Below are 27,524 nucleotides of genomic sequence, written 5' to 3'. Positions count from 1 at the left end.
GCATTCTGTGGACACCATCAGTGATGACAGAGGCAACCTCATGGTAGTCGTGCAAAGCCAGCAACCTCTGGAAGAAGGCAGGACCAGGTCCACAACCCAGACCAGAGAGACCAAAGTTGTTGTCATGCCCCCAACAGTCTTCACAAGTAATGTCCTTCATAAAGATGATGCTGGACGCACCTGCACTTGCACTTGCTGCCATTCTGTGCAATTGCTCCTTGGCAGATGGTGCCATGATGTTTGTGCGTCCAGTTGCCATCTGGATGGACTTGTAATGACTGTCGAGCATTGCAACTACATCTGCTCAACGCTCCTGTGGTTGCCAATCTCCACTCTGGACGCCCATTGCAAGAAAAGGCTCTCGCACTGCCAAGTGATCTGCTCCTAGAGCAAATTGGTGATGCAAGCCACCCGGGGCAGAGTTGGCAGCTGTCGGTCCGCAGATATTGAATCTTTTCCAATTTTGCTCCAGACAATAGTCTTCTGTGTCACCCTTGACAATCAAGCATGACTTTTGAATCAATTGGGGGAGAGCCGGTCTTGCACAGGCCAACCATGATTGCAGCTTGTGTCTTGCTACTTGTTCGTTTGGCTAGCCCTCGCGCGCACTGGCGCTGGCTAGCGTCGGACTGTATTTCTTTGGTCCATTGAGGCCCCTTTGCTCTGCCCGTCATTTATTGCCCCTCAAGGTCACCTGATCTTCAACATCCTGCGTGCGTTGCACGGGAGGTTGGGTTTGCCATCAAGTCTAATGGTGTGTGTTTGTGTGTGTTTGTTTGTTTGTCTGTTTGTGTGTGTGTATGTGTGATCGAGCGCATGGCCCCCTGTCTTGGGTGATCATCAATCTACAATTCAGGTCTCAGGTTGCCATCTGCAGGGCCCGATGATTCTCTTTGCTTGTTTTGGCATACGTCGACTGCTCATAGAGGGTGTGCGTGCGTACAACTTGGCCCTCTTTGACTCGTGCCTCCTGGTCTCGGCGGCGCTTGAAAGGATACCGCATTGGTGCTTGCTCTCGACAGCAAGCAACAATGGTGATTAAGACCTTGTCGAAGAGTGCTTGCAACGTGTGTGACTGTGAGTGCTGAGTGGAGGAAGGTGAGACGGCGGCGCGAGCGTACATTTTGCGAGCTGCAACGTTGGCACACATGGCTTGCGTAGTGAATGGAACAGGGTCACACGTCTCAAGCAAATCGTCAACGTCGTACAAGCCATTCAATCACGAGATGATCCATTTCCTGGATGTGAAAATGCAGGTGCGCAAGCCATGGAAAATACGTGGAACCAATTTCAGGTCAGATACGGGGGCAAGAGTCAGCTACAGTGGTCATGCGACGCCTCAAGGTGCGGCACCACTCGCATTGCCTCACGCAATGGAAACATTCGCTAATTCGGTGGGTATTGTTCCGCAAGTTACAACCCAGCTATTGCCGAATACGACTTTGCACTTTGATGACTCACAACGCTCGCCAGCTATTGTACATCGGGAATCATTCCTCTTTCAGAACCTCTAGTCGCTCACCTGAGCCTTGCAGACATCATGTACGAGCGATTTTTGTGCAAGCGTCCACGTCCCACAAAGTGGTCTCCCGATTTCCACTGCGACCTCCTTGCTAAACTGTACCCTACGCGAACACTACGACGAATGGCATGACCCATCCACTCCAGCTTCTACGCCTGGCCATTAGCGAGGCGACACGGATTGTTCTTTCTTGCGTCAATTTTCTGAGAGCGAGCCTTCAACGCTACTAAACACGCATTGCGGGTGCTACGCAAAGAGGTTGGCACACTCTGGTGCGATGGCAAGCAACCTCTGCACACACTTGAAGATTACAAATAGCATCGCGCCAAGCAAGTCAGCGCTTCGTGAACGGTGTGTAGCGCTCGTGTCAGAGCTTGTGCTCACCCTGCTCGACCATTCGGGTTCTGAGGCTCGCAGCTGGGTGACGAGTGCAGCAAGAGCTTCACGAAGCTCGCAAACTTGTTGCACCTCCGCGCCCGACTCATGAAGCGCAACGCCATTCGCTATTGACTGCTTTCGATCCCAACCCAGCTCGCTCAAACAGACCCAACACCGCGCTGCACTGGTCAACACGCGAGGGCTCCACACTGCCAGACCCGGTGGCGATGGAATTGGTCGCCCGCTTGCTTCGGCGACAGCCCCATCGGAGCCACTCTGGCTGGTCCTTGCATAGATCTGACGAATAGCACGAGCCGCGAAAGTTGCTCTCGCCAATTGCGTTCGAGTTCGATGGCTAGTCTTCAAGCTTGCGCAACCCGCATCTGCCCCTGCAAAGCTTGGTTCGAAGCACAATTGCACGCTCAGGAACTCCAGGCTCGATCCAAGGCTTTTTGCGATTGATCCGACTTCGAGATGTTGGCGTCGGGCAGCATTGTCGGGCACGAGAAGCAAGTGAAGCGCTTCCATGGTCGCGCACAGCACATCTGCTTGCTCTTTGCCGTCCATCGGCATGCCAGGTGGTAGCTCGGGACCAGCGCCTCCGGCATTATCGGGATCCGACAACGAGGTGGGAGCGTACGCCCAAGCTCTCTGGATCCTCTCGAATGCCGCTTCTGCCGCCCAATCTTGGCTTTCTGGGCACCCTGGCAGCATCGCCATGACTTCCACTGCTTTGAACAAGAGAGCGGCGCCGAGCGGCTCGGAGAGGTAGGTCATGCTATTGTCGAGATGCTCCTGCACCAGCGAAAGCAGACCGGATCTTTGTAGATGGGCGACGACAGCTGGAAGCGATTGTAGAAGCTCGTGCAGGACATGTAGGCCAGATAGCCTGCTGGCGGGCTGAGGTGCCCCTATGAGAGCCAAGAGAGCTGGCAGGAGGGATGGGGCGAAAGTGGCGCTATAGTCATCTGGAGGTGCAGTAGCGTGCCCGCGAGGCGATTGAGCCATCGCGCCACTGCCACTCGTGCACGCAGCAATGACGGCGTGCGCCATGATCCAAACGATGCCGCCCACGCCCAGCGCCAAGCCGCGCACTCGATGATTGGCGTGATTGTTGATGGTGATGCGTGGCTCCTCGTAAAAGTCGTCGGAGCCTACTACCGGAGCATTGCTTGTTATATTTGCCGCACGTCCGGCAGGAGTGATGCCTCGAGGGCTGGGCAAAAGTTGAGGCAGCTCTTGCAGCAGCACCAGCACGACGTCTCGAGGGCATACGAGAGTCGTGAAGGATTCGAGAGAGCTGAGCCCCGTCTCTGCGCGCTCATCAGTAGCGTTGCCCACGCCCGGTGACATTGCCAGGCTCTTGCATCTCAGCACCTCTAACAGCCGCGAAGCATCCGACGACGTCAAAACCATTTGACGATGCGATGACGAGCAAGCACAGACCGATACTCACCTCGAGCAACGTTCCTGCACGCTTGCGTATCCCATCCCTCCGCACCGGCAGGACGAGGGCCCAGATATCGCGCCATTGCCAATATTACGCTGCCACGTTCCATAATGCCAAGCTGAGATGGTCGGTGCGAGGGTCCAGGCTGAGAGGAATCCGTCTGCTTCTCGAATCGATGCAGCCATCGCTGGACGCTTTGGAGCGAGACGAGCGCCTGATCATCTTGATACCATGAGATGCGCTCCGAGGCATCCAGAGGAGGAATCGTCAAGTCCAACAAATCCAACAGTCGACCATCGTCCCTTGCCTCTCCTGACATTCCCACCGTCATGAGCGCTGCCTGGGTGGCACGTTGGCCGAGTCAAGCGAGGCGGAGCCAATCGAAGAGAGCGGGTGTGACTTGAGGCAGAGCCTACAGAGACTCTCGACAATCTGAATCTCGACAATCTCGAACGTAGCGCGTGGGAGGAGATGCTGCCGTCGCGAGTCGCGAATCTGAATCAAGCATCGTGAGGCAAGAAGGATACGCTTACACCCTCGCTGCTGTGAAAGATTCACGATCGTGAATCATGAATCTTGAATGAATCACAAGATCCGATTCCTTTCTTCCGCGCGGGCACTCGACTGGCTCGATCGAGCGGAGCGCGTCACGGCGCGCTTCGCCCGTGAAATCGCGCGTCACGTGGACACGCGTCGAGCGCACGCCAAAAATTGCGTCGACAAGCATCACCACATCACACCCAACGAAGGCCTCTTTGGAATTCGGCCGTTGGCTGAACAGCAGCTCTGTCTTAGCATGTGGTTGTCCGTCGTGAAGGCGAAAGCAGGAAATACAAATGTGACCAGGGGATGAGGGGTGTGGCTGGATGAAACGACTTGCAGACCGGCCCTACACGAGGGGTACATCTCTAACGAACGACAAGCTGCCTAAGCAGTAATCCAACAATTGCACCACCCGCTGATTGGCAGCATGCTGTGTCGCCAGCAATCTCCTGACCGCCTCAGTCAGCGCTTTCCCTTGTTCGACATTCGTCGCAGGTTCGTCCAGCGCAGCCTCGGCAGAATCGTCGAGTGAAAGGTATTCGGTCGCCTGTGCTGCTCTTCTATCAGACGAGTGGGACGGAGGTCGACGCTCTGCAAGCTTCTCGTCTACAATGACGCCATGCTGCATGAGTTCTTCCGTGTGCACGCGACAGAACACGGCTAGCATAGCTTGAACAGCTTCGTAGTCGAGATGCTGTTCCAACCTGGCCGTAAGCGCTTCGATGAAAAGCGTGAGCTGGGCTGGGCCACCTAAAGATCGCAGCTCCAAATCCAAAGCCGGAGCTGAAAGGGTGTGCAGGTACAAGAACAGAGCATTGACTGTTGAGCATAGCACATTAGCCCTTGAAAAGTTCAGCAAGCGTCTTTTGAAACACAACATGGTCAAGCGCCGGTGCTTCACTCACAGTCCGACGTTTCTCGCGCTCTCTTCAGGCGCCGCACGAAATCGTTGTCGATGCCAACGGAAGCCAGCTCGTCGGCAAATGGCAGCCTTCTAGCGCTCTGCACCTCTCTCGCTTCGCTCGGTGTTGCACTTGCATCAAAGGCAATCTCTGTGCCGGCCACCTGCGGAAGGAAGAATGGAACTTTCTCTGGCTTCTTGGGTGGTTCTATGGGTTTATTGCGCGCTTTGATCATGTCGAGATTCAGCAGCGTCATCCATCTGCTGCGAGGCATGGTGGTGAGTGTGACCAGTGGCATGTCCTTGTCCTCATTCGCCCCAAAAATCTGGGCTGGACTGGTGTACACGCGACGAACCTCGTCTTCGTCTTCCGAGCTGTCGAGAGCCGAGTCGTGCGCCGCATCGGTGTCCTCCTCTCCAACCATGCCCGGCAAAGCAACACTGTCGACTTGTCCAGCGTCGTCTTCGAAGTCCTTCCAGACGTCTTCCTCGTCAAGCGCCCTTACAGGCACATTGCTGAACAGAGTCCTGTTGCTCCAGAGATAGATGCCCAGCTGAGCGACGTGAGAAGTTGCAAGGAACTCTCCAGTAGGACTGAAACTCAAGCTGGTCACGACCTTTTCGGGTCTGAAAGCGTCTATCAAGCGAGCAGAAGGAATGTCAAAAGTGCGCACCAGTCCGTCCAGGCTAGAGACTATCAGCCATCTCCCGTCCGTGGAAATGTCCATGTCCAAGATGCGGCCCTTGAATGACGTAAAATGTCTGACCACTTTGCGAGTCGAAAGATCGAGCAATCTGATGGACAAGTCGTCGTGCGAGGTGGCTACGAGGCCCGTGGTACGATCCATCTTCATCGAAGCGATGGCACTGCCCAGGTTCAGGTGGCTCAGTCTTTCGGTGGTGTGAAAGTCGTAGATCTGCAGGAGGAGCACCTTTAGCGTGGGGAACGAAATTGCAGAAGACTTTCCGCTTGACACTTACCGAGAGCGTGCCGTTCAGCTTGGCAACTGCCACGATGCTATTCACCGCATCGCTGATGATGCCTGTGACCGGCGATCGTTCTGTCGCATTTGACGTTGGCCGGACACGAGTGTGATTGCGAGCACGAGAAGCGTCCTCGTAGCTTCTCCTGAGCACCCCGCTCTGCATGTTGAATGCCCTCACGAAGCCGTTCGAATCGCCGACGAATCCAAAGTTGCCGCACACGGACACCGCACAGCAGGTCGTGTCTGTAGTCGACTGGGAAGAGAAAGCGCGGTTATTCAGGCGCCTGTTCAGCGTCGACCATCGGTGCGCAGTTTTACTGCCGGCGTGAACCGAGAGGACATTGTCCCAATCCCGAGCCCTCGTGGTGCTAAAGGCGAGCGACGATGTGCGGGACAGCTTCAGAGTATGTGGCGCGACAGACAGCTGGGCAGCACGCGAAAGCAGCGGACCTTGAGAGGAATGCATTGGTGTGACGAGAGTAAGCCTTCATCGCCTACGCTAACACCTGGTGGCGCCCTTTTTTTACGCACCTTGACTGAGCTCGGCACTCCTCGAGTCTCTGACCACGCTGACGAGCCTAAGACTTCTGTCCTCTGCAGCGCTCAATATGTCCCTGCCTTCCTCCCCGTAAAATTTGATCAGGTGGGGAGGTTTGAAATGGCCCTCTCTGGATTTCAGCAACCTGGGGATGGGAGAAGTGGGCACAGCTTGGCCCGGAATCTTGACGACGCCGGGGCCAGTCAAGGGCTCAAAGAACCACTGACGAATGGCATTGTCAGATCCAGTCGTAATGAGCAAAGGGTTGCCGGGCAAAAAACGGATGCTTGAGATGGCGCTTGCATGCGCTCCCCTGAGCGTGTGAATCAAGGGCACTGGCCGTGCTGTGGGTTGACCATTTGCAGCTTCGCCATCACCGTTGCTGAGAGGCTCGATGTTGACGGACGGAGCTGCAGCCAAGTCGAAGAGGTGCACATCACCCGCTGCGCTTCCGACCGCAAGCGTGTTCCCACCTTGCGAGCCATCTGACCTGAAAGCAAGGCAGCCTCGAGACAGCGTCGACTCGACAGACAAGCGCATCAAGGACTCGTCGTGTTTGATGTCGTGAATCAACACCAGGCCATTGGACCATGCAACGGCGACCACATCCAATGCTGGTGACTGAGCCAGATCGACGACGGCAGGAGCGGATGGCATTGCATCTTGTGCGCCCAGACCACCCACTGCGTGTAGTAGCGCCGTGCTGGGAAAGATGTGGAGCAGGGTGCCTGTGCGGACATTGTAGAGGGCCACGTCGCCAGAAGCGCTTCCGAGCAGGATTTTGTCGACGTAGGTGGCAGGGTGAAGGATGACGCTGGCAGCAAAGTCGGATGGCAGCTTCAGCGACGTGTTGGGCTCCACCAGAGGTAGCAGAGGTAGGGCGAAGGAAGCATGATGGACATGTTCGAGGGCAGCGGCAGAGATGCGTTGGTGTTGGAGCAGGTTCCAGCCAAAGACTCGCGAGCCATCGGAGGAGAGGGCGAGGAGGGTGTCGCCGTAGACGATGCAGCTGCGGAGTGTGTGTGCGCAAGAGGTCTCGTCCAGCGCCACAAAAGATTTGACGGCTTTGCTCCGATGGTAGGCGATGATCTCGTTGCCAGCGACTGCCAACACTCCAAACTGCTTGTTATTCTCCGCAATGGCCAAGTCGGCGATGTGCACGGGCAAGGGCGGTGATGCGACAAAGAGCAGGGTGGTCTGCTTGAGATCCCACAGCGCCCACGTGTCTCCTAGACAGGTGAGTATGTTGACATCTGCGGATGCAGCATCTTTGCCACCTACGCGCACTTGCAGGTGCGATGGGACGTGGTTCGTGACGTAGCCCAATGCTCGAAATGGTGTGAACAGCGGTGTGCGTTTGGTAGCACGAGGGCGGGGGCGGGGGCGAGCAGCGGGAGGAGCGGTTGCAGCTTGCTGCGCTTGAGACTTTGCAGAAGGAGCAGCAGCAGCAGCAGCAGCAGCAACAGCAGCAGTGACATCCTTGCGCCTTTTGGTTCGCTTGTGCTGCATGGCGTGGAGTGCATTGCTGGACGTGGGCGATGGCAGAGGGTTTGTGGTGGTGAGGGACGGCATGTTGAAAGAAGGGCTGCAGAGTGATTCAAGCGCGGTGTGGATGTGCGCAGGAGATGAGTGGCCTCTACCTGCCTCGCCTCGGATGCTCAGGTGGGTGGTGTTGGGCGCAGGCAGAGCAAAGTGAAGGAACAAGAAGCGGGAAAGCAAGAGGCGAAATGTGGGTTGTTTGAGATGGAGTTGGCTTGCGAATGATTCAAATTCTTGATTGTGAATGTGAATGTGAATGTCCTGCCAATTGGTAGATGAGATGCGTGCGTGCGTGCCCCCGCCTGCGCAAATCAAGAATATTTGGAATCTTGAATCACGAATGTGGAATCCAGAATCGAATCTTGAATCTTGAATCAAGGATCAAAAATGTCTCCATTCACGTGATGCAAGATTCACGATTGCTGCCACAGGCGACTCTCTCGTACGAGTGAGTGTACGGACACGTGATCATGCTCGGCAAAAGCGCTTTCAAAGTCAGACGCGCAGAGAGAGAGGGGCGGCGGCTGCTGTGACGTGTGAAAGAGCCAAGAAGAAGCTAAACAAAATCAAATCAACGCGAGACTTTCGCTTCACTTGTTGTGTGCGAATGCGGCTATGCCCGCACCGCATCGTACATTTTCGATTCACGAGTTGTTGTGAGTAATGTGAGGAGTCTTCCACTCGTTGCGCAGTCGCGAGCCATGAGTAGAAAGGGATTTGCCGGGGAGATGGGCAGGGCAGGGCAGGGCAGGGCATGGCAGGGCAGGAAGACGCTGGAGCGGTGGGCAATCTTGAATCAAATGGTGAATCGCAATCGTGAATGCGCACACATGTACCGGCGGGCACATCACATCGGCAAGCGCATGAGATTGATTATTCACGTGTTCACACTCACACATTCGTCATTCTCCATATCGATTGTGCTGCTTGCATCTTCATCCTGCACGCCAATCGCCCATCGCCCCGCCCCCCCGCGCATCCACTTCATTCCCATTCACAAGTCGCAACAACAACGCTCCACCAGCCCTCAAATCCTGTCTCCTCCGCGAGATGAGCACACCGGCACATCCAGACGATGCGCCCTCAGGCAGTAGCAGCAGCAGGTCTCCAACGCAGCGAGAGCAGGATCTAGGCGTGTCAGCAGCAGCAGCAGCGACCACAGTCAGCAGCACCCCGCCTTCCAATCCCTTTCCTTCGCGCAGCCATTCCAAGACGTCGATGCGCTCTCACTCAGCTACTGTAGCGCCGCCCTCGTTGGACAAGCGTGAGCGCATGCTGGCATTGGACTCGGGCTTGGACGATGTGATACAGAGGAAGATGCTGTTGGTGAATAGAAATATCACGCAGATGGGTTTTGGCAGATTCCAAATGTGGATGGTGCTGTTGAGCGGATGCGGTTGGGCAGTTGACAATGTGAGTGCCAGCGACGGTGTGGGGCCCACGCGAGCGGTGAGGTGGTGGGTGTGGGCGTGGGTGTGAGCGAGGGGAAGCGGGCTTGTATGCTGATCGATCTCCTTGCTTTGCATGCGCATTCATGATTGCCATTGCGATTGCGGTCCCCCTCCCTCCCCCCCCCTTTCTGTCCCACGCAGATCATCTTTCAGTCGCTGTCCATGTCGCTGCCTCAAGTCAAGTTGGAATTCCAGCCAGGCCACGTGCAGTTCTTGACGCTGGCGCTCTATGTCGGTCTGCTATTCGGCGCCTTCTTTTGGGGCTTTGGCTCCGATGTCGTCGGTCGGAAATTGGCTTGGCAGGTGAGGTGAACAGTGGCAGTGGAAGTGGCAGGAGCAGGAGCAGGAGCAGGAGCAGGAGCAGGAGCAGGAGCAGGCAAAGGGACACGCGTGCTTGCATATGCTGATGTTCTCATTCCTCATCCTCCGTGCCCACTACGCAGACGACGCTGTTTCTAGGCTCGGTGTTCATGTTGGTCGTGGGATTCGCTCCATCCTTTGCAGTGTTGGCCGTGCTGCTCGCCCTTGCGGGTTTCGGCATCGGCGGAAATTTGCCCGTCGATGGCGCTATGCTCATCGAATTCCTGCCTGGCGACAAGCAGTACATCCTCACCGCCCTCAGCGCTTTTTGGTGCGCTGGCCAGCTCTTTGCTGCCCTGATTGGTTGGGTGCGTACGCTCGTCCCTCGCAACGTCGATTGCAGTGCTCTCACACCGCTTCGCTTCTGCCCCACATCTGCAGGCCTTCATCACCAACTTTAGATGCTCCGAGCTGCCCTGTCCGCGCTCAGAGAACATGGGCTGGAGGTACTCCTGGTTCACTGTCGGAGGCGTCACTCTCCTCGTGAGCATCTTGAATCCGCCATCAAAGCGAATGCAGGCACTCGCTCGCTCGCTCGCTCGCTCGCTCTGCCTGCTGCTCACTCTCGCTCTGCATCTACTCAAAGCTGTGGGTTGTGCGCTTCTTCATCTACCCCATCCCCGAATCGCCAAAGTTTCTGATCGTCAAGGGAAGAGATGCAGAAGCCATCAGAGTGCTGGATTTCATCGCACACGCCAACGGCAGGCCTCACTCGCTCACACTCGACAGTTTGGCCAGGTGCGAAGAGCAGGATCTCAATAGCGCGGGCACAGGCACGGAAATGGATGCAGAAAAGCACGCTACTGCCTCTTCCGCCGATCGAGTCGACGCTTCCCCTCCAGACGAAAAGGACCCAATTGGCGTAGAGACCAGGTCCGATGCGGGTACCGACGCACCAGCACATCGCACTACTGCTGCTGCTTTTCCAAACTCCACCGATCAGGCAGCACTTCGGCAGGCCTCTACCCGCGACAAAGAGATGCGTGTGAGGCACCGGACAACAAGTTTCGCACTACGCCTGCAGAGATGGAAAGCAGAGGTGAAGAGGGAGCTGAAGCGGAGCGCTTCGCAATACGATGCGGCCAGCTTCAAGAGCCTGTTCCACTCACCCAGAATGACTCTCAACACGACGCTCATATGCGCTAGCTGGGGTTTGATCGGATGTGCTTACCGTGAGTGCGATCGGCTTTCTTCGAAGGGCCGAGGTTCATTTCGACATGCACTGACGTACTGGAGAGCGCGCGCACACACAACCTTGCAGCGCTGTACAATGCCTTCATCGCCCTGTACATCTCCTCCGTTGGGGGAAGCGCCTCTTCACCAGTACAAAGCCAAGCGGAGCAGTACAGGGATCTTGTCATCATCGCTGCCATGGGCATTCCAGGTAGCATCATCGCCACGGGCGCAGTAGAGCTACCCTATCTCGGTAGACGCTTTGCCATGGCATTCTTCACGTTGCTCACTGGGTGAGTGCAGAAAAGTTGCTCGAAGAGCTGATCACGAGCCAAGTTGAGACCAGCACGACGCTGACGTCAGGCGCCCTCGTCATGGACGAATGCTTCGTAGGGCCTGCTTGTTCGGCTTCACATCTGCTCGTACGCCCAGCGCCGTATTAGGTTGGAATTGCGGCGCCAGCCTGTCTCAAAATGCGATGTACGGCATCCTCTACGCCATCACCTACGAAGTCTTTCCCACCCATTCGCGCGGCACGGGAGATGGATTGGCCATGGGTGTGCAGCGAATCTTTGGCATAACCGGACCGCTCATCGCTGCCTACGGGTCGGACGCTTCTCCCACTACACCCGTTTTCGTCTCGGCTAGCCTGTTCGTTGGGGCCAGCGTCCTCATGCTTGGCTTGCCGTACGAGCCTAGAGGGGTAGAGAGTCTTTGAGCGGCGTCCGCAGAGTGTCAGGCTGGATCGCCAAATGCATCGTCGTCCTCGCGAACCCTTGTCTCACCTTTGTCACGGCATGATACCCACCCACCAGCCACGGTGATAGATAGAGCGGGTCCGTTTCGCATGCGAGAGTGCAAGGTGCAGTACTCATAACGACTTACCATCAAGGTCTTTCCTGACTTGAAACTCACGACAGTCTCAAGCGTGGTGATTTCCCTACCTTTAATTCCTAGCAGGTCACGTGATGCGCTGTTGACCCGGTTGATGAACGTACAACCCCTCCACATGTGGCCGACCGACAGACGTGGCCCTGAACGGTGACCAAGCTCGCGATGGTACTTGACTGTTAGCTGTACGTGCCCTCCAGCGCGAGTCAGACTCGCATTCACGACTGTGACTGTGCGTAGTTGTCATTCCACATCCTTCACTCGTGATGGACGCGCTGGCTCGAAGCACACTCACCGACCTGCTGCGGCATCATCCAGTGACCGACTCACAAGGAAGAGTTGGACGAGTCGTTGGTCGAATATAACACCTTGCCGGCTACCCGTCCATGATTCGAAGCTGCACCAACACCCGCACCCTCACCCTCACGCGCACTCTCACGCGCACTCCCCTTGAAGCTGCCCTGATCTCTACCTTGGCCATCACTCTTCCAGCTTGCGCTTCTGCACCTCTCGCGCTTCCTCGCAGCAGACTGGTGCATTCCGCCTCTCGACCCCCCAGCAAAGCCTCTCTGCCCATCATGTCATCGCACTCTTCCCGTCAAGCAGCAATCGACCCTTGCGCACTTTCAGACTTGCGCAACCTCATCCCTCCCCTCACATCGGAAGCTCACAAGGGTCAAGCAGGCAGGGTGGGCATTGTGGGAGGAAGCGCAGATTATTCAGGCGCTCCTTTCTTTGCTGCAATGACCAGCATGCGCTTGGGCTGCGACATGTCCTTCAACATCTGCTCGCCCGATGCCGGTCACGTCATCAAGACTTACTCTCCCGATCTCATCGTCATGACTTTGCTGGGACAAGAAAAGTGAGCGCGTTGGGTGGGCCCACATCCCCCCTCTTTTGCATCTCAGCTAGCCATGTCCATTCTGCTCAGGTTCCACCTTTGCCGCTACGCAGAAACGACGAGCAGCTCAAGGATGTGCTAAGACCCATCTTGGGAAGACTACACGCCCTCGTAGTGGGCCCGGGACTGGGCAGGGACAAGCACATGCAGACTGCTGGCAGGATAGCCATCCAAGTGAGTCGGTGGGGTGGAAAAGATGCAGAGTGTATGCACATCCGCCAACTTGCATACCTGCACCATCTCCCCCCCAACCGTCCGCAGCTTGCCAAATCTCAACAGTTGCCAATCGTGGTGGATGCAGACGGGCTTTGGTTGTTGTCGAATGAGCCCAATTTGCTAATGGGCTACAACAACGCCATCTTGACGCCCAACGTCGTCGAATTCGGTAGACTGTGCGATGCGCTGGTGAGCTGCAAACGATTGCGAAACGTTGGCTTTCTTTTGGGGCATTGGGGAGGCGGCGTTCGCTCAAGTCTGCTTGGCTCCCTCTGTACAGAACGTCGATCGTTCCAATCCCGACACGGACGATGCGGTGGTTGCGCTGTCCAAACAATTCGGCTGCACCATCTTGCAAAAGGGCAAAGTGGACCGCATAAGCAACGGAAAGTGGGTCGAATGACAGTGTTGCCCCCCCCCCCCCCCCCCATCGCTCTCTTGCCAAAGTCAGCTCACAGAACGTACGTGCACGCTTGATTCATCCGCACAGGCAAGTGCTGCACGTCGATGCACCAGGTTCGCTAAAGCGCTGCGGGGGCCAAGGCGACATTCTTTCGGGCTCGCTGGGCACTTTCATAGCCTGGGCTCAAGTCTCGCCGTACAAGGATCGTATCGAGGCGGAGAGGAGACCGCTCTTGGCAGCTTTTGGAGCTGCGCTCATCGCTCGAGCTTCGAGCAGGAAAGCGTTCGAGCGCAAAAAGAGGAGCATGTTGGCTCACGATGCCATCGATGAGGTCGGAAATGCGTACGAAGAGTGAGTGCCACGCCCTGCGCACCGTACAAAGACGCAATCCCTTACTCGAGAGCGCTCAAATTCATCGCCCCATGCAGGTACTTTGGAGATTTGATCAGCGCATCATTGTAGCGGTGCAATAAAATATCATGACCTCCTTGCAAAAGACCTTGCAATGCCCTCGAGCGTCTACTCTGGACCAGCTATAGCCTGCCTTTCGTTTTGGCCATCTGCAGAGGGGAGAGGTAGATCCGTCGATGCTGTCCGAGATGGCGAGCTATTTGCGCTCGCGCTCGATGCTGTGGATGTAGATGTTCTTCTGCCAGTGACTGGGCTATTGGTGCTCGGATCCCAAAGTCTATCCGTGCTCCTCAATCCGACTCGACTCAAAGACATGCCCAAGCCCGCTCCAGCTCCCGTCGCATTGCGACCACTGCGGTGCGTCTTGTGCGGTGCTGCCAAATTCGCCGAGGCGGACGCGGTAGAACCGTTGCTGGTGCTGGCACTCATGCTGGAGCTGCTGGCGCTGCGTTGTATCTGCTGCTGCTGCTGCTGGACAGAAGGCAGGACTCGTCCATTGACGTTGACTTGAGGAATCGGTGGACCTTCCGAAGCGACGCCGAACAGGGAGTTGGCTCGCTGAGGTGTGAGGTGCGAGGTGGGCGAGAGGGAAGGTCGAGCGGACGCTGTGGGCGTGCGCAAGGAAAGCGCGCCATCTAAAGAGTCGCCACCTTCTGACTCTTCGAGGAGCGCTTCGTCGAGCAGGGAGGGTGCGGATACGACCCGGTTGAGAGGAGGGGGAATGTTGCTTTCTGCTCTCGCACCCCTGCTAATCGCAGGTGCTCCTGCTCCGCCCACAGATTGCGGCACAAACAGCGTGACTTCGCCATCGTGGTCGGACCGAGTAGGAAGGGCGTACAGGGAGCTGAGCTCGGGAAGCAGTCTAGCCTCGTTGACAGCCTGTCTGAGCGTCTGTCCACTCTCGTCCATGCTCCTAGCAAATCTAAGCAGGTCCCTGCACAAGGTCCAATTCTGCGCTTCAGCGGAAAGCTTCAGCAGCCGTATAGCTTGCGCCGTGCTCTCTTCCAGTGCTTCCAAGTTGTGCAGGACGAGCAGATAAGATCCAGCAGTCTTGAGATCGCCTGCTGCTACGCAGCTCTCGAACAGATCTCGAGGCGCACCAACAGCGTCGAACAGGTAGGACCAACGTGCAACTTCCGTCTTGCGTGCACAGCCTACCACTACTTCTAGAGCTTCGTCAAAGTGATCTAAGAATGCCACCACTACGGGCAGTAATGCGCGATTGGGAAGATCATGACCGTTCACCGTGCCGGAAGGGTGAACGATGGCCGAACCGCTGCTCGTGTCTGCGACATTCGCGCTGTCCATGCTCGATGAGGCAGGTAGGCCATTGGCGGGTGCGATGCTGGGGCGTCTCCGAGTTGGGCTGGAGGGAGCCGACGATCCGCGCTGCTCGGCCTCCTCCAGCAACGCATCCGCTTCATCCTCCAACACCGCATGCAGCAAGATTTCCAACGCATGAGCAAAGTATACCAGGTCCCTGTAATGACTCGCGAAGAGCACGGCTTCCAAGAGCTGATCGCGCGCGAGGTAGCAACGCAAGACGTGCTGAAGGAAAAGCAAAGTCGTGGTGCTGCTTCTAAAGATTGTAAAGTCGAGCGAGCGTCGCAGAGATACTTCGGGCTCGACACCTATGACGATGCCCTTTTCGATCAAGACGCCTACAGACAAGCACATCAGAGGGTCATGTCGGTCAGCCTACAAGGGGCGTCGAGTCTGTTCGTCGTGCAACGGTCTACTACTCACATAGCGGATAGAAATCAAGAGGCATGGAGACGCTCTCCTCGATCGTCTTGTACTCTGGCGTATCCTCGTCCTCTTCCTCATCCACCCTTTCCGCCTGCTCGATGGTGAGCGCGTCGAGCCACAACTTTATACCATGTCCGTCGTATCCCCACAGAGAATTTTCCAGTGTACCAACACCCGACAAGTGGGTCCAGTAGTACTCGATGCGATCGCCGAGGATTTGCATATCGTACGACACTTCGTCTTGATCCTCGCCTGCCTGTTATTCGTACAGAGGCGACAGAGCAGTGGCGCGTGAAGCACGTTAGTCACTCTGGGTCGTTACGGCGTCGAGACTACAAAGCATGCCGGATCACGACTCACCTTTCGGGGACGCAGAAGCATGAGTTTGCCGTCGATGAGGAAAATGACGGTAGCCACGGTCAGGTCGTCCATCGGGTCTCCAAACTCTGTGAAATAAGACGCGCACACAGGATGAGAAATAGTCGAACCAAGGGCGGCGGCGGCTCGCCGGCAGGCACGACTCACGTTGCTGCGAAGGCGGAACCATCCAGCTCATGCCTCGTACTCTAGACGGCTCTGCAACAACGCCATCAAACGTGATGCTTCCGCACAACTTGAGTCTGATATCGTCCTGCTCCGTATCGATGAGGTAGTGAAAGAAGGTATTGTCGTGGGTGTATACCAGGAGACTATTATCAAAGAGGCACGTGAGCACTACAGGTGCTTCCAATTGCTCCTTGAACAAGATCCTGGCGTCTTCCAAATCCGAATCCCTTGAATACAGTCGGATTTCGAACGTCGATGATTCGGTCACCACGGCTGCGATCAGCACGTGCTGATACCACTGCAAACCTCCTTGCACTGCAAACGCCCTCTCCTGAGATTTGTTCGAGTACGTTTTCCACCGTCCCGATAGCGTGCTAAAGTGCGCTAGCCCTCTTTGACCAGAGACGGCAATGAGTCGCCCATCAGCGCTGATGCAAGCGTATCGGATCGGCCAATTGGCCGCCATGTAAGCTTGAGGTATCTGCGTGGGCAGCGAAACGGGTGTCTCCAAGGGTCAGGAGCGTTTCGCGAGGTGCAGGTATCGTTTGGCGCACCTTGACATGCTGCCAGACATCCGATTCGGGATTGATGATGCTCATGTCTGGTCTCTCGCTACCTCTGTAGACCAGCAACGCATCATCGAGCTGGACAAAGGCGTACCTCGTATTATCGGGCGAGTGCTGCCCAGCCATTGCGCTCTTTGCAAAGGGTAGCGCAAATAATTGCCCATCCCTGCCTGTGTGCGCGCCAAGAGCGGGGCAGAAGAGTTGCAAAGGGCGAGGAGGGTTGTTAGGATTGACCATCTTGAGCTCTTTTGCAGGCAAGGCAAGCCCTTGAGACGCACTCGTGGGTGTAGGATCGTCAGAAGGAACATGGAGCATGAAAAGGTCGCAGCTCCCAGGGCCCCAAAAAGCAGACTGCACGCCCCGCATAAAGTGGTCCGTAAATGTGCGCGAGCTGTCATCACAGGTGCAAGATTTGTACAAGGCTGCCCAAGCGTCAGACACTGCGCCGCCATGCAGCTTGTCATTCCATCACCCTGGGGTGATTTGCAAACTCACGCATTCTCCCAGCCCTCTGTCAGACTGCAAGCCATCAGCTTGCCATACGTGCTCCACACCGCCCAACCCTTCTCCCAAGCAACAGCCAGCGCATGCCCATCCTCGGTCCACTGCAAAGACTTGACCGGCCCCGTGGTGAGATAACTAGCGGTGCTCTTGAGTGCCGTTCTGACGCTGAGCATGTGAGAAGGTCTAGCTTTTGCCGAGTGGGGATGATAGGTGTACACTGCTACCGATCCGCCAGACAGACCTATAGCTATGAGCGAAAAGGCACCGTTGATACCGATAGCCGTACCGCGAGACAGGGCACCCATAGGCGGGGAAATCTCCGGCTCGTCTTCTTCTGCCCCCTCCTCTCCTCCTGCCTGTTCGACATCAGTCTGGGCACTCTTGTCCCGCTCATGATCCATCGTCGATCCGTCGCCCCCTTCCTCCGACATGGAGGCGACGCTCCTACCAGCTGCAGACCTTCGACGAGATCGAATGGGCCCATGAAAACATTTGCCGCGCCAAATCGCCGTCTTGACGTGATGCAAAACGCAATGGAAGTCGCGATGGTTTAGCCAAGCGGGGACAAGCGCGTGGCGTCGAGGCCCAACTGTCTGAACTCACCCGGGTGTCAAAGGTGAGAGTGGTAAGGTAGGCTCGACCGTCGGAAGTAATCCACACGTGCGTCGCTAGCTCCTCACTAAAAGACTGAGCAATGACGTGAACTGCCAGGAATAAAGGGGGTGGGGGGTGGGGGGCAAGAGATGCACAGACCCAAAGTCAGAGCCATTTGACTAGCAGATAGAAGGGCGCTCGCTCGGTTGCCATGCAAGCGAGTGCGAGATTACTGCCACGGCGCTCGCTCGCTCGCTTGCTCGCTCACCCGCAGCTGATCGTCCCGATGTCTCCTCTGGCCCCGCCTCCGCATCGCGTGCGGGCCCATCAACCGAAGAGCTCTGGACGATCCAATCCAAACGGGATAAGAGGGCGGTTCGAGGTGCATCGTGATTGGGAGGATGGGAAGGATCATCGGGAGGCCAGGGAATGCATTGCAGAGAAGGTGGATGAAGGGTAGCGAGCAAGATGTGGGTGGGTGTGCTCTGAAAGCTGTCAAGGGGGCAGTGTGAGGGCAGAGGATTGTGAGTCGAGGAGAGCACGGAGGAGCAGGCTAGGATAACGCGAGCACGTGATGAGTTGTGTACATACCTGCTCACGCCAGCATCTACCCTGAGCACCAATCTGAACCTGATCTCGCACGCTTCGCAAGCCCAATCCGTGTTTGCAGCATCGCGAAGCTCGTTTGTCCTCTCACCAGCTCCCGCCGCAAAGTTGTTGCCGAGGGATTGCAACGAGGGAGCGTAGAATTCGCCAGCTTTGGATTTGGAGGTGGGACCTGTGGAGGGGAGGTAGGAGAATGGAGGGCCTCCGAGGGGAAGGATGGTGTAGAGCAGCAGGTGGGAAGTCGTCGTCTGCGCCATGCGCGGCACGCGGGGGTGTGAGCGTGAAGCATTCGAGAGACGGCCGCAAAGAGCGTAGGGTCCATGTGATGAGAGGGCGTATGCTACTCACCAGAACGGCGAAAGCGCCCTCATCCCTCCATACGACGCCTGCATTATGGCCATACTGATCCAAGCTCCTCTGCGTCCTCACAAACGCAGCTATACAGTGTGCGGGACGAGTGGTCCACAAGTGAATGGTGCTGGCATCCGAGCTGATGAATCTGCGATGAGAGGGTGATGGTACGAGCGCGATGAGGTGCGACGAGGAGGAGGAGGAGGAGGAGGCGGAGGAGGAGGAGGAGGAAGAGGAAGAATCGGCTTGGGCGGGCGCGGATGTGGGGATGCAAGGAGAGAGGTGCAACCTCTGGGCAGTGGCAGTGGGCCAGTACATCTTTGCTGAACGAGCCAAGAGTCGTGAGTCACAATCGTGAATGAAATGTGCGACGTGGAACGGTGGACAAGGATGATTGGGATGGATTGGAGCTGGGAGGCAGTCAAAGTCTTGATTCACGATTGGTGATTGAGTGCTGTGTCTGATTGAGGCCCATGCATATGCTGCATGTGCGGGGGGGTCCAAGAAGGGGATCACGTGAACAGGAAGCAAAGCTGGCGGGCGGCAGATCACGTGCACGGCACGGCTGCTGCACGTCGAGCGAACAAGCGAACAAGCGAACGATGCTGCTTTTAATTGATTCATCAAATTCACGATTCACATTCAAGATTCAAGATTGCTGCTTCGTGCTTCCGCTGCTGATGGTCCGTGCTGAGCTGCTCATCTTGAATTGCCATCATGATTCGTGATTGTGATTCTTGATTCTTGATTTGCATTCAATCGTGAATCACATCAATATTCACATTCACGATTCAGTTCGATGATCAGCGATTCGTGATTCCCAGCATGCAAACCCGTGCCGTGTCGTGCCGTGCCGCTCCTCGCTCACAACCACCTTGCACGCTGTATAGCGCACCCACATTTACGCTTCAGGCCGAGCGATCAGATCAGCAATCAGCGATCAGCGATTTGCCAGCACAAGAGGCGCAACGACAAGGGCCGAGCGCAGACGGACAATCAGCTTGCTCCCAGTCCATTCAGATTCGCACCAGGCAGCACGCACATCCATCCATCCATCCATCCATCCATCCATCCATCCTCACCGTCGCACCTCGCCTCGCAACTGCAGGTATAACGTGACTCGCGCATCGCACGCGCACGAATAAAAGCAAAAGGCGAGGCGAGGATTGTGTTCAGAGCGCAAGCCCAAGCATGCCCCTCGCTCCTCTGCCCAAGCCCTTCCCTCCTCCTCCTCCTCACCTCCTCACATCCTCTCACAAGCGAGTCGAGGCATTCTCATCCCTTCCCGAGGGAGTCCAGCAGCAGCAGCAGAGCTTGACGCAGGGTGCTGAGCAAGGCGACAACGACGAGGTGCACGAGTATGAGGAACAGGAGCACGAACAGGAGCAGGAGCAGGAGCAGGAGCAGGAGCAGGAGCAGCAGAAACAAAATGAAGAGCACGAGTGGGAGTGGGAGTACGAAGAGGAGGAGCATTTGGTGGTGATGGATGTCGGACCTGATGCGGGAAGGTTGCTAAAGAGCGCAAGAGAGGTGTCCCTCACCGTAAGTTCCGCCTTTTGCGCGTCTCCTCTTGTCGTCTACTGCCGTCGCTCATCCTCCACCTCCACCGCCTCTTTCCCGAACTGCTCGCAGGGTCTGGAAACGTCGACCCCGCTGGTGCGCATCGGAGGAACATTGTTCGTAGGCAAGTGGGACGAGCTGTTGGGTACAGAGTTGCTCTTTAGCGTACAGAAGCGTGAGTCCTGCGATCATCTTCTTCTTCTTCTTCTTCTTCTTCTTCTTCATCATCATCAAAGCATAAGCCTCCATAAGCTTCGTATCGGACACTCGATCAGCTTACAAACACCCTCGCTGTGCTCATCTCAGCACCGAGCGGAGCCAAGACGCGAACCGTGCGACCCATCGACTTGTCTGCCTCTAGCAATCTCGAAGCGCCGCTGCGTTGCAGTTCCAGCAGCACTTCGCACATTCTTCTCAGTCCAGCCTCGGAGCTCAAGTCTTCTCGTGAGGAGGAGGGGGAGGGGCCAGCGAATCCACCCTTACCGCCGCCTCGCCAACAGGCCGGAAGCTCCAGCGTAGCCCACTTGCAAAAAGCATCATCATCGGCCGCCGAAGCACGAGCAGCAGTAGGGGCAGGGACAGGGGAAGGGGCAGGAGCAGCAACAACAATAGCTCCGACCAAAAAGCAACCTGGTCGACCCAAATTTACAGACGAAGAAAGAGCTCAAGCGGGCGTGCTTCGTGCGCTCAAAAAGGCTTCCGGTTTGCCCCTTGGCAGAGGCAAGATCGCAGCTGGAAGTGCTACTGCGGCTGCAGCTACAGCTGTTCGGAGAGTTTCGGAGCATGCCAGGTCTCAAGGCGTGCGGGATGAGGATGGGAGTACAAGTCAAGTGGACCGAGAACAGGAGCAGGAGCAGGGGCAAGAGCAAGATGATTCCATGCCGGTAGACGATGCGATAGTTGGAGAGGTGCAACAAGGAGCTCGCAGAGGGGTTAGGCAGGACGATGCTGCTGAGAAAAATGAAGAGGATGAAAGGATGGGCACCTGATGAGAGAGGACGCTCCACCACGGTCTTTTGACACTGACTCGGACTCCGCCCGCCCGCTCGCTCGCTCGCCCGCTCTCATCACAATCTGCCTACGTCTGCGCTTTCCCGTCAATTTTGAATCTTCTTCTCGAGCTTCTCAACAAGGCTCCAGCGCCTAAAGAAGTGGCACACCTACCGTCCGGCCTCTACTCCACGTTTCTGCAAGCAAGCAAGCACGGTGCAGGTAAGCATCTGGGCTAGGGTCCATAGCTGGCCGTGACAAAGGCAACAAGAAAGACAAGAATTGCACATCCTCTCAAGACGTCGCTTATCGACATTCATGGCCAGTGAATGAGGAATCTTGTCGAGGAAATGCAGCAGGCAGCCATCACACCCTGCGCCAGACACAAGTCGTGCAGGTACACCGGGCTTTCTTTTCCCAACCCTCCGGCAAGGCAAAGTCCTCATCCGACACTGTCGGCAGACGACGCAAGTCCTCAAGCTCAGCTTCAAAAGGGTTTCCGGGTTGTATAAAGGCTTAGAGTTACACACCGCGTCGAGCGAATGAGCAATCATTCAGACGCCCAAACGATTGATTCGAGCAAGGTTGCACCAAGGGTGCTTACTCTACATAGACGAGGGATAGGCGAACGACGGCGTCATCAGCAGCAGAAAGTAGAGTGTGGCGAGCAGGCTCATCGCAAGGTCTCCAAGCGAGCTGCGTCACAGCATCCGCATGATGTTCCCAAAGCGTTCCCTTGACCTCCCACTCCCTACCCGGCCCCAGCGCATCCTTTTCCCTCTTCTCACGTCGAGCTTCGAGCGGACCCAGTAGGACCACATCGCCATTCTCGCATCCTACAGCCAGCATCAGAGATGTGTGGAAAGCGACGCTGGTACAAGCATGAGCCAACTTGAAAGTTTGCAAGAGCTCGACGGAGGCAGTTTGCATGCTCAACCTCCAAATCTTGACCGTCTTGTCCCTCGAAGCCGTGGCAAAGATCAGTGTGGCTCCAGCGCGATGCTGCTGCTGCTGCTGCTGCTGCAAGGCTTGCGGTGCCCACGATACGCCATAGATGATCCTCGTGTGAGCTTTGCCCGACTCGGCGACGAATTTCCAAGTGGCGGCCTTTTGCTCGACCATTTCCCTAGCGTAGAGTCGCCACGTCCGATCTCTGCTCGCGGTTAGCAAGTATCGCGCGCGTTCGTCATCAGGACTGCTGGGACTAAATGCGATGGCCGTGACGCCCAACGAGTGTCCTTCCAATCGATGCACCTCTTGCCAATTAGAAGGCTGACCCTGCGCCTCTGCCGCAAAGTGTCGATGTATCCTGACCGTAGCATCCTTGACGCTCTTTGCCTGAGCCGAGCTAGCGATCCATCTCGCCCCATCCATCTCGACGCAGTCCATCTGCAGCAACTCCAATTCGTGCCCGTACAACTTGTGCACCTCTGGCCAGAGCGTCGTAGCGTGCAATTCTTCCTCTGTGGGAGCATGGGCAAATGCAGAGGACAAGGAGATCCTCGCTTTGCCCACATCCTGACCGGACGCTGATGGAGGTTCGAGAATGTCCTCTTCGACGGATCGAAGAGCTCGATTGGACAGACCGAGCGGGGGTACGCTAGCCCCGACCGGTCTGTCCTGCTCGGTCGCAGAGCAGCAGCGCAAAAATTCCTCCTCCTCCCCGTCCTGCTCCTCCTCCTCATCCGATGATGTCTCACGTCTAGCCAACGTCGCATCTTCTTGGTCCTTTCGCTTGGCCAACCAAGCTCGGATGGCCGTGCTTCCAATCTTGCTAGCAGCCAGCTCCTTTGCATCGCCCTTGACATCCGTCTGGCCCTGCGCGCCAATCACACCGATCACTTCTCTTCGCACCTCGCAAAGCCCGCGTTCCCTTCTAATCTTGTCGATGAAATCTCCTCCGGAAATCGTCTCGTCCGTGGTGAGCACAGCTTGCAAATCCCTCTCCGTCCCAGCAGGTCCAGCAACATCTTTTAGTTCCCTGACGAACCTCTCCAAGGGCGGTTGTCCATACCTGAACCTCTTCAAGAATTCGTTCACCCTCTCCACCCTCTCCACGATGTCCTCCAACAATTCCGCATTGGCCTTCTTTGACAACATGCTGTCTCCCGTGATTCCCACGATGAGTCGATCTCGACTGAGCAGCGCAGCAATGCTCAGCAAGATCTTGTGCCCTACATGCAGGTGATCAAAAGTCCCTCCCATCGCCACATTGCGGTACTGCGGAAAGGTGTGAAGCGCTTCGCCAGATTGTTCGCCTTTTTCCTGGTCACCTTGCCGAGCAGGAGCAGGAATGCGCTCCATGTGCTCGGCAAAGTCGAGCGACAAGTCATCGCGCTGCGGAGCGGGTCGGTCTGTGAGAGCAGCAAGAATACCCAAATGGGTCAACAACAACATCCCCCACCATTTGCCCCCTCTCCCAAAGGAAATAAAAAACCTCCGCGCGCGCGCCGCCACTCACCGTCCAGAACATGCAGCGTTTCCGTCTGGCACAGGCTCAGCGCCATGCGACGGCTCCTTCGCACCTGCACATCTTCCGCAAAGAGCACATCGATCTGCGCATCCAAACGTTCCTTTTGCACCGCCACAGCCCAAGCCAGGGCATAAACGCCCTTGAGCAAGCTTTCGACCTTTTCGAACGACGCCTTGATGGGTCTCCCTTGAGCAAGGCCTTCAAACGAAGGCGAATTCAACAAGATGATCAGTCGGCCTTTTTGCGAAGTCGTCGCAAGCTGCGCGACCTTTTCGATCGCCTCTTTCAAGCGCGACACATCCGTCGTGTTGACGTCTCCCAGTCGAACGAGCAGTACGGCCGAGCTGCTCCTCTTCGCACCTCGCGCACATCCGAGCCTCGCAATGCTCTGCACGAACCCCCTCGTGCTCTCAAACACCCGCACCACCTTTTCGTCCGCTGCAGAAGCCAATGCGAAGCGGTCCAGCCAGGCCAAGGAACGTATCGCATGGCCGTGCGTCTGCGGTCGACCAATTTCGTGCCAAGCCGAGCGTGACTTCTGAGCGGATCGTGCGATGCGCACTCGGGCGTGTATGCGCGTGGTCCGGTCGTCGCTGACAGCAAACCAGCAAGAGTCAGCGCCCCGCAAAATTATCGCTCGGTTGCTCGCGTAACAAGAACGTGGGGGGTCCACCCTCACCTAGCGGTGGCAAAGTACTTGCCTTGCGGCTCCCACTTTGCCGCATTGATGCGTTGCCAATGTCCAGCCGGAGCAAACACGTTTCGCCATGCGCTCGCATGGGTCTCTTCTTCCTTGCGCACCACGTAGCGTCTGAAAGACCCGTTCCATCCGTACGTGATCACATCCTTGCCCACGTTGGCGCTACCGCTATTCCTCAAAGTGCCGTTCGATGGAGCGTCATCCGAAGCGCTCGCAGCGAACGCTCGCTCAGGGAGCCAAAGAGCGCCCATCAAACCCAAAGAGACGGTACCTTGAGTGCCCAAGTCTCCGAAACGATGCAAGGGCATCCACGACTGGTCCTCTTCGCTTTCGCCTGTCCTTTCGGATGCTTCGAATCGAGCCAAAGGCTGATCGACGGCGCTGGCAAGTGCACTAGCTGGTCCCCAATGAATTGCACTATTGTCGGCGCTGGAGGACAAGAGCGCAGCGTACGCTCCTGCCCCCCTCTCTGTCGAAGATTGTGCGCGCGCGCCAGCATGCACAGGAGCCGACGAAGCCCATCGAACAGAAGTGACCCATCCTTCGTGCGCAGCCAAGAGCGCATCCAATCTAGCTCTCCACCTCTCCTCGCCCAAAACAAAGTTTTGCGAAGCGGAGACCAGATCCCGAGCTCTTTTAGGCTGCGCGCTGAAATTGCTCTCCAATTTGGATGCCAACTGATCGAACGCGTCCAGCTGCTGTGGCGCTGCTGCCTCTCTCTTCTCCGCAACAGCCTCGGAGCTGGAAGCACCCGCGTCTTCGGCGGAGCAGAATCTCCATAGACGCACGGAGCCGTCTTGAGCTCCCGAAGCGAGCAAGAGGGTCTTTGAGGTCTGGCGAGGTTGGACGAAATCTAGCGATCTGACCCAGTCCGTATGTCCCGAAAGATCGCACAGCGGCACGAAAGACTGCGAAAAGAGACGAAGGCGAATGGGCTTCAGTACTCTCTGGAAGCGGGCGATGCGAAGCCCAAGACTGTTCCCCAACCCCACAAACCCACCTCTCCTGATACCGAGCCAAAGATTGCGATCGTGCTGCTTGTGGAAGCCACTGCGAGCAGAGCCGTGTTCTCATCGACGTGTACAAGCGCAGCATCCAAGGGTAGAGGCGATGCTTTGTAGCTCGAAGACACGTTTTGCAGCTGCAGAGCTTGCCCTTGTGCCAGTTGGATCGGAGCAGGCTCATCAGAATGCTCGGCTGAAGCTGGAGCGTAGGCATCTGTACGAGCTGCTCTCCATACGCGCAAAGAAGAGTCGGCGTGGCCAGTGACCAGCACTACACTGTCGCTCTTCGCCTTCTCCCTCGCAGCAGCGGCGCTGCCGATGCTGACTGTTGCTTGTGCGGGTCTGTGGACAGCGAGCGCCTTGATGGGAGAGTGGCTCTTTGCTCGAGCTACGCAGGACCATTTGACTGCTCGAGCATGCGCAGGCACCAGCTGTTCCTGATCCGACAACCTGCACAGCTTCTCATCGCCATATCTGCTCCTCCACGCTTGCCAAATGAACACGTGACCATCTGTCAGACCAGCCAGAAGAAGAGGCGCGGCTTGGTGAGCGGGATTGTGAGCGAATTTGAGGACGGAGATGGGGCTTGGTAGTCGTTGTAGGAGTGTATGCGTCGATAGTGCCTATGCAGCAAGCAAGCAAGCAAGCAAGCAGGGGGGGCGTGAGCGAGTGGTCAGATTGCAAGGGCACGCCCTACTCTTCCGTTTTCGCGCGTCCTGCAAACAAGCGTCCATCATCACTCACACTGGGCGTAGGGTAGCAAATGGCGACTCTTCTATCCGAAGCGAAAGCGAGCACTGGCAAGGCTGTCTGTTCTCCCTTTGCATCATCGAGGTGCAGTGTGGTGCAGTCGGCCACGTGGGATAATCTTTGGACGGATGAGGAGATGTAGATGTCCTCTGATTGCAGTCGGCTGTGAGCTGTGGTAGGTGGTGGTAGTGGTGGTGGTGGTGGTGGTGGCAAGGAAGTCACTGGCTGGCTCGCCGCCTGCTGTGCGCTCTTGCTGGCAGTCGCAGTCGCAGTCGCAGTCGCATCCACAGCCGGCTGCATGGCTGGACACGGCGAACGCTTGCGAAAAAGATGGGACAGCTACAAAAGTTCGTCAAGACCGTAATGTGATGTGGTGTGAGTCCCGTGGGAGTCTGGAGTCTTTGCTCGCCGAATCGCAGTCGTGCGTGCGTGCGTGCGTGTAATGTCAGCAAGGTGGAGGGAGCCTGCTGATGACACGGGGACTCGCAGAGGTACGTGGCGGGACAATCGAGTCTGAGGTCATGAGGATTGTCACAATCGTGAATCCAGCTTGAATCTTTGAATCAACTTTGAGTCACAGCGTCTCTTTTCTTGTCACGAGACCCTGCCCAGCACCCTCAATTCAAGATTGCGACTCAGGACCCTGACTCACCACTCAAGACTCAAGACTCATGACTGTGGCACATGCTCATCCTAGCGAACCCCCGAACAAAAAAAAAGCAAACCCAGCACGAGGAGGATGCGCTCCGTGCGCTCCGCGCGCGGATCAAAGATGAGCTCACGTGACCCCATGTCAGGCAAAAGTGCACAATCAAGCTGCAGGCAGCGATGCAACGATCGATCGTCGACGCGTAGATCCGCCTTTCCGGATGTCGGGCTATATGCGATGCCGGTCAGCGGCTGTGCAAGTCTTGAGTCGAGTCTATCATGATGGATCTGTACACTTGTATTCTTCCATTCACGTGATTGAAATTGAGATGGTTGCACCGAGCATGCATACGATCTTGGATGGATGGATGTCCCGATCGCTTCGTTCATTCACCACCGAGTGTGGAATGTTGTTCTTGCAGACTCACCACAATTTTGAGGCTGTCGTCGTGTGACTGGAGATGCTGAAGGACATCCATTTGTGACATTGTGGTGAGTCTGTCGTCGTGTGACTGGAGATGCTGAAGGACATCCATTTGTGACATCCAAGATCTCATTTGATTTCAGATGCTGATTTCAAGATTCAAGACTGGTCGCTTCGAGACTCACCTTGACGTGATTGATTTGTTGTGAACTCATGACTGAAGACTTCTTGATGTTCAAGATTCTATTTAATTCAAGATTCGATTCATGATCAAAATTGCATGCCGACGACATTCAAGATTCAAATTCAGTTTCGTGGTGCAGAGATCGCAGACATGTCACCGTGCATACGCGCATGCATGCATGCATGCATGCAGCGGCTGATGGGATGGAGATC

At 56.4% G+C, this 27,524-nt stretch overlaps 7 protein-coding genes across 7 annotated transcripts; 3 read left to right on the top strand and 4 right to left on the bottom strand.

Annotated features, from left to right (window-relative positions):
- Window positions 1-1,768: 1,768 nt before the first annotated feature.
- On the bottom strand, window positions 1,769-3,681 carry IE81DRAFT_349096 (hypothetical protein; the record flags this gene model as incomplete). The annotated part of the gene is made up of 3 exons (XM_025516349.1): window positions 1,769-1,822; window positions 1,907-3,279; window positions 3,357-3,681. 3 exons carry the CDS (start codon window positions 3,679-3,681, stop codon window positions 1,769-1,771), a joined length of 1,752 nt encoding a protein of 583 aa, XP_025367774.1.
- A 452-nt stretch (window positions 3,682-4,133) lies between these two features.
- On the bottom strand, window positions 4,134-7,827 carry IE81DRAFT_316374 (WD40 repeat-like protein; the record flags this gene model as incomplete). Its single annotated transcript, XM_025512563.1, has 5 exons — window positions 4,134-4,712; window positions 4,799-5,711; window positions 5,776-6,230; window positions 6,312-7,155; window positions 7,219-7,827. 5 exons carry the CDS (start codon window positions 7,825-7,827, stop codon window positions 4,240-4,242), a joined length of 3,294 nt encoding a protein of 1,097 aa, XP_025367773.1. The 3' UTR covers window positions 4,134-4,239.
- An 888-nt stretch (window positions 7,828-8,715) lies between these two features.
- IE81DRAFT_325405 (MFS general substrate transporter) lies at window positions 8,716-11,722 on the top strand. The gene is made up of 7 exons (XM_025514498.1): window positions 8,716-9,270; window positions 9,450-9,611; window positions 9,752-9,976; window positions 10,050-10,151; window positions 10,255-10,840; window positions 10,930-11,134; window positions 11,235-11,722. Exons 1-7 carry the CDS (start codon window positions 8,908-8,910, stop codon window positions 11,557-11,559), a joined length of 1,968 nt encoding a protein of 655 aa, XP_025367772.1. The 5' UTR covers window positions 8,716-8,907; the 3' UTR covers window positions 11,560-11,722.
- Window positions 11,723-12,310: 588 nt separating this feature from the next.
- Window positions 12,311-13,607, top strand: IE81DRAFT_293120 (Ribokinase-like protein; the record flags this gene model as incomplete). Its single annotated transcript, XM_025511986.1, has 5 exons — window positions 12,311-12,594; window positions 12,687-12,807; window positions 12,895-13,038; window positions 13,130-13,239; window positions 13,340-13,607. The coding sequence occupies 5 exons, from the start codon at window positions 12,311-12,313 to the stop codon at window positions 13,605-13,607; spliced, it is 927 nt and encodes a 308-aa protein (XP_025367771.1).
- IE81DRAFT_304883 (RIC1-domain-containing protein) lies at window positions 13,339-18,992 on the bottom strand. The gene is made up of 11 exons (XM_025512310.1): window positions 18,577-18,992; window positions 18,214-18,476; window positions 17,891-18,114; window positions 17,632-17,732; window positions 17,020-17,540; window positions 16,803-16,915; window positions 16,513-16,694; window positions 15,938-16,439; window positions 15,773-15,858; window positions 15,410-15,668; window positions 13,339-15,324 (listed from the first exon to the last, which is right to left on the bottom strand). The coding sequence occupies exons 1-11, from the start codon at window positions 18,895-18,897 to the stop codon at window positions 13,772-13,774; spliced, it is 4,125 nt and encodes a 1,374-aa protein (XP_025367770.1). The 5' UTR covers window positions 18,898-18,992; the 3' UTR covers window positions 13,339-13,771.
- Window positions 18,993-19,770: 778 nt separating this feature from the next.
- IE81DRAFT_349091 (hypothetical protein) lies at window positions 19,771-21,128 on the top strand (the record flags this gene model as incomplete). The annotated part of the gene is made up of 3 exons (XM_025516348.1): window positions 19,771-20,121; window positions 20,212-20,314; window positions 20,446-21,128. The coding sequence occupies 3 exons, from the start codon at window positions 19,771-19,773 to the stop codon at window positions 21,126-21,128; spliced, it is 1,137 nt and encodes a 378-aa protein (XP_025367769.1).
- Window positions 21,129-21,634: 506 nt separating this feature from the next.
- On the bottom strand, window positions 21,635-26,581 carry IE81DRAFT_325400 (WD40 repeat-like protein). The gene is made up of 5 exons (XM_025514497.1): window positions 26,051-26,581; window positions 25,303-25,929; window positions 24,282-25,210; window positions 23,591-24,195; window positions 21,635-23,483 (listed from the first exon to the last, which is right to left on the bottom strand). Exons 1-5 carry the CDS (start codon window positions 26,354-26,356, stop codon window positions 21,730-21,732), a joined length of 4,221 nt encoding a protein of 1,406 aa, XP_025367768.1. The 5' UTR covers window positions 26,357-26,581; the 3' UTR covers window positions 21,635-21,729.
- Window positions 26,582-27,524: the final 943 nt, after the last annotated feature.

The sequence above is a fragment of the Ceraceosorus guamensis genome (assembly GCF_003144195.1).
Source record: "Ceraceosorus guamensis strain MCA 4658 unplaced genomic scaffold IE81scaffold_62, whole genome shotgun sequence".
Taxonomy (NCBI): domain Eukaryota; kingdom Fungi; phylum Basidiomycota; class Exobasidiomycetes; order Ceraceosorales; family Ceraceosoraceae; genus Ceraceosorus; species Ceraceosorus guamensis.
The sequence above is the reverse complement of the archived record's forward strand: the minus strand, read 5'-3'. Positions and strand labels throughout refer to the sequence as shown.

Bases quoted from the DNA above. Each gene is read 5' to 3' on its own strand.
- IE81DRAFT_325400 (XM_025514497.1), bottom strand. From the start codon at position 26,356: ATGCAGCCGGCTGTGGATGCGACTGCGACTGCGACTGCGACTGCCAGC. The intron at 25,211-25,302 runs GTGGGTTTGTGG...CTCTTTTCGCAG, and splicing joins TTGGCTCGGTATCAGGAGAG to TCTTTCGTGCCGCTGTGCGA. The intron at 24,196-24,281 runs GTGAGGGTGGAC...GTTTGCTGTCAG, and splicing joins AAGTACTTTGCCACCGCTAG to CGACGACCGGACCACGCGCA.
- IE81DRAFT_325405 (XM_025514498.1), top strand. From the start codon at position 8,908: ATGAGCACACCGGCACATCCAGACGATGCGCCCTCAGGCAGTAGCAGC. The intron at 9,977-10,049 runs GTGCGTACGCTC...CCACATCTGCAG, and splicing joins TTGCTGCCCTGATTGGTTGG to GCCTTCATCACCAACTTTAG. The intron at 10,841-10,929 runs GTGAGTGCGATC...ACAACCTTGCAG, and splicing joins TTTGATCGGATGTGCTTACC to CGCTGTACAATGCCTTCATC.
- IE81DRAFT_304883 (XM_025512310.1), bottom strand. From the start codon at position 18,897: ATGTACTGGCCCACTGCCACTGCCCAGAGGTTGCACCTCTCTCCTTGC. The intron at 16,695-16,802 runs GTGCGTCTCAAG...GCGCGCACACAG, and splicing joins TGACGATCCTACACCCACGA to GCAGGGATGGGCAATTATTT. The intron at 15,325-15,409 runs GTGAGTAGTAGA...GCTTGTCTGTAG, and splicing joins TCTTGATTTCTATCCGCTAT to GCGTCTTGATCGAAAAGGGC.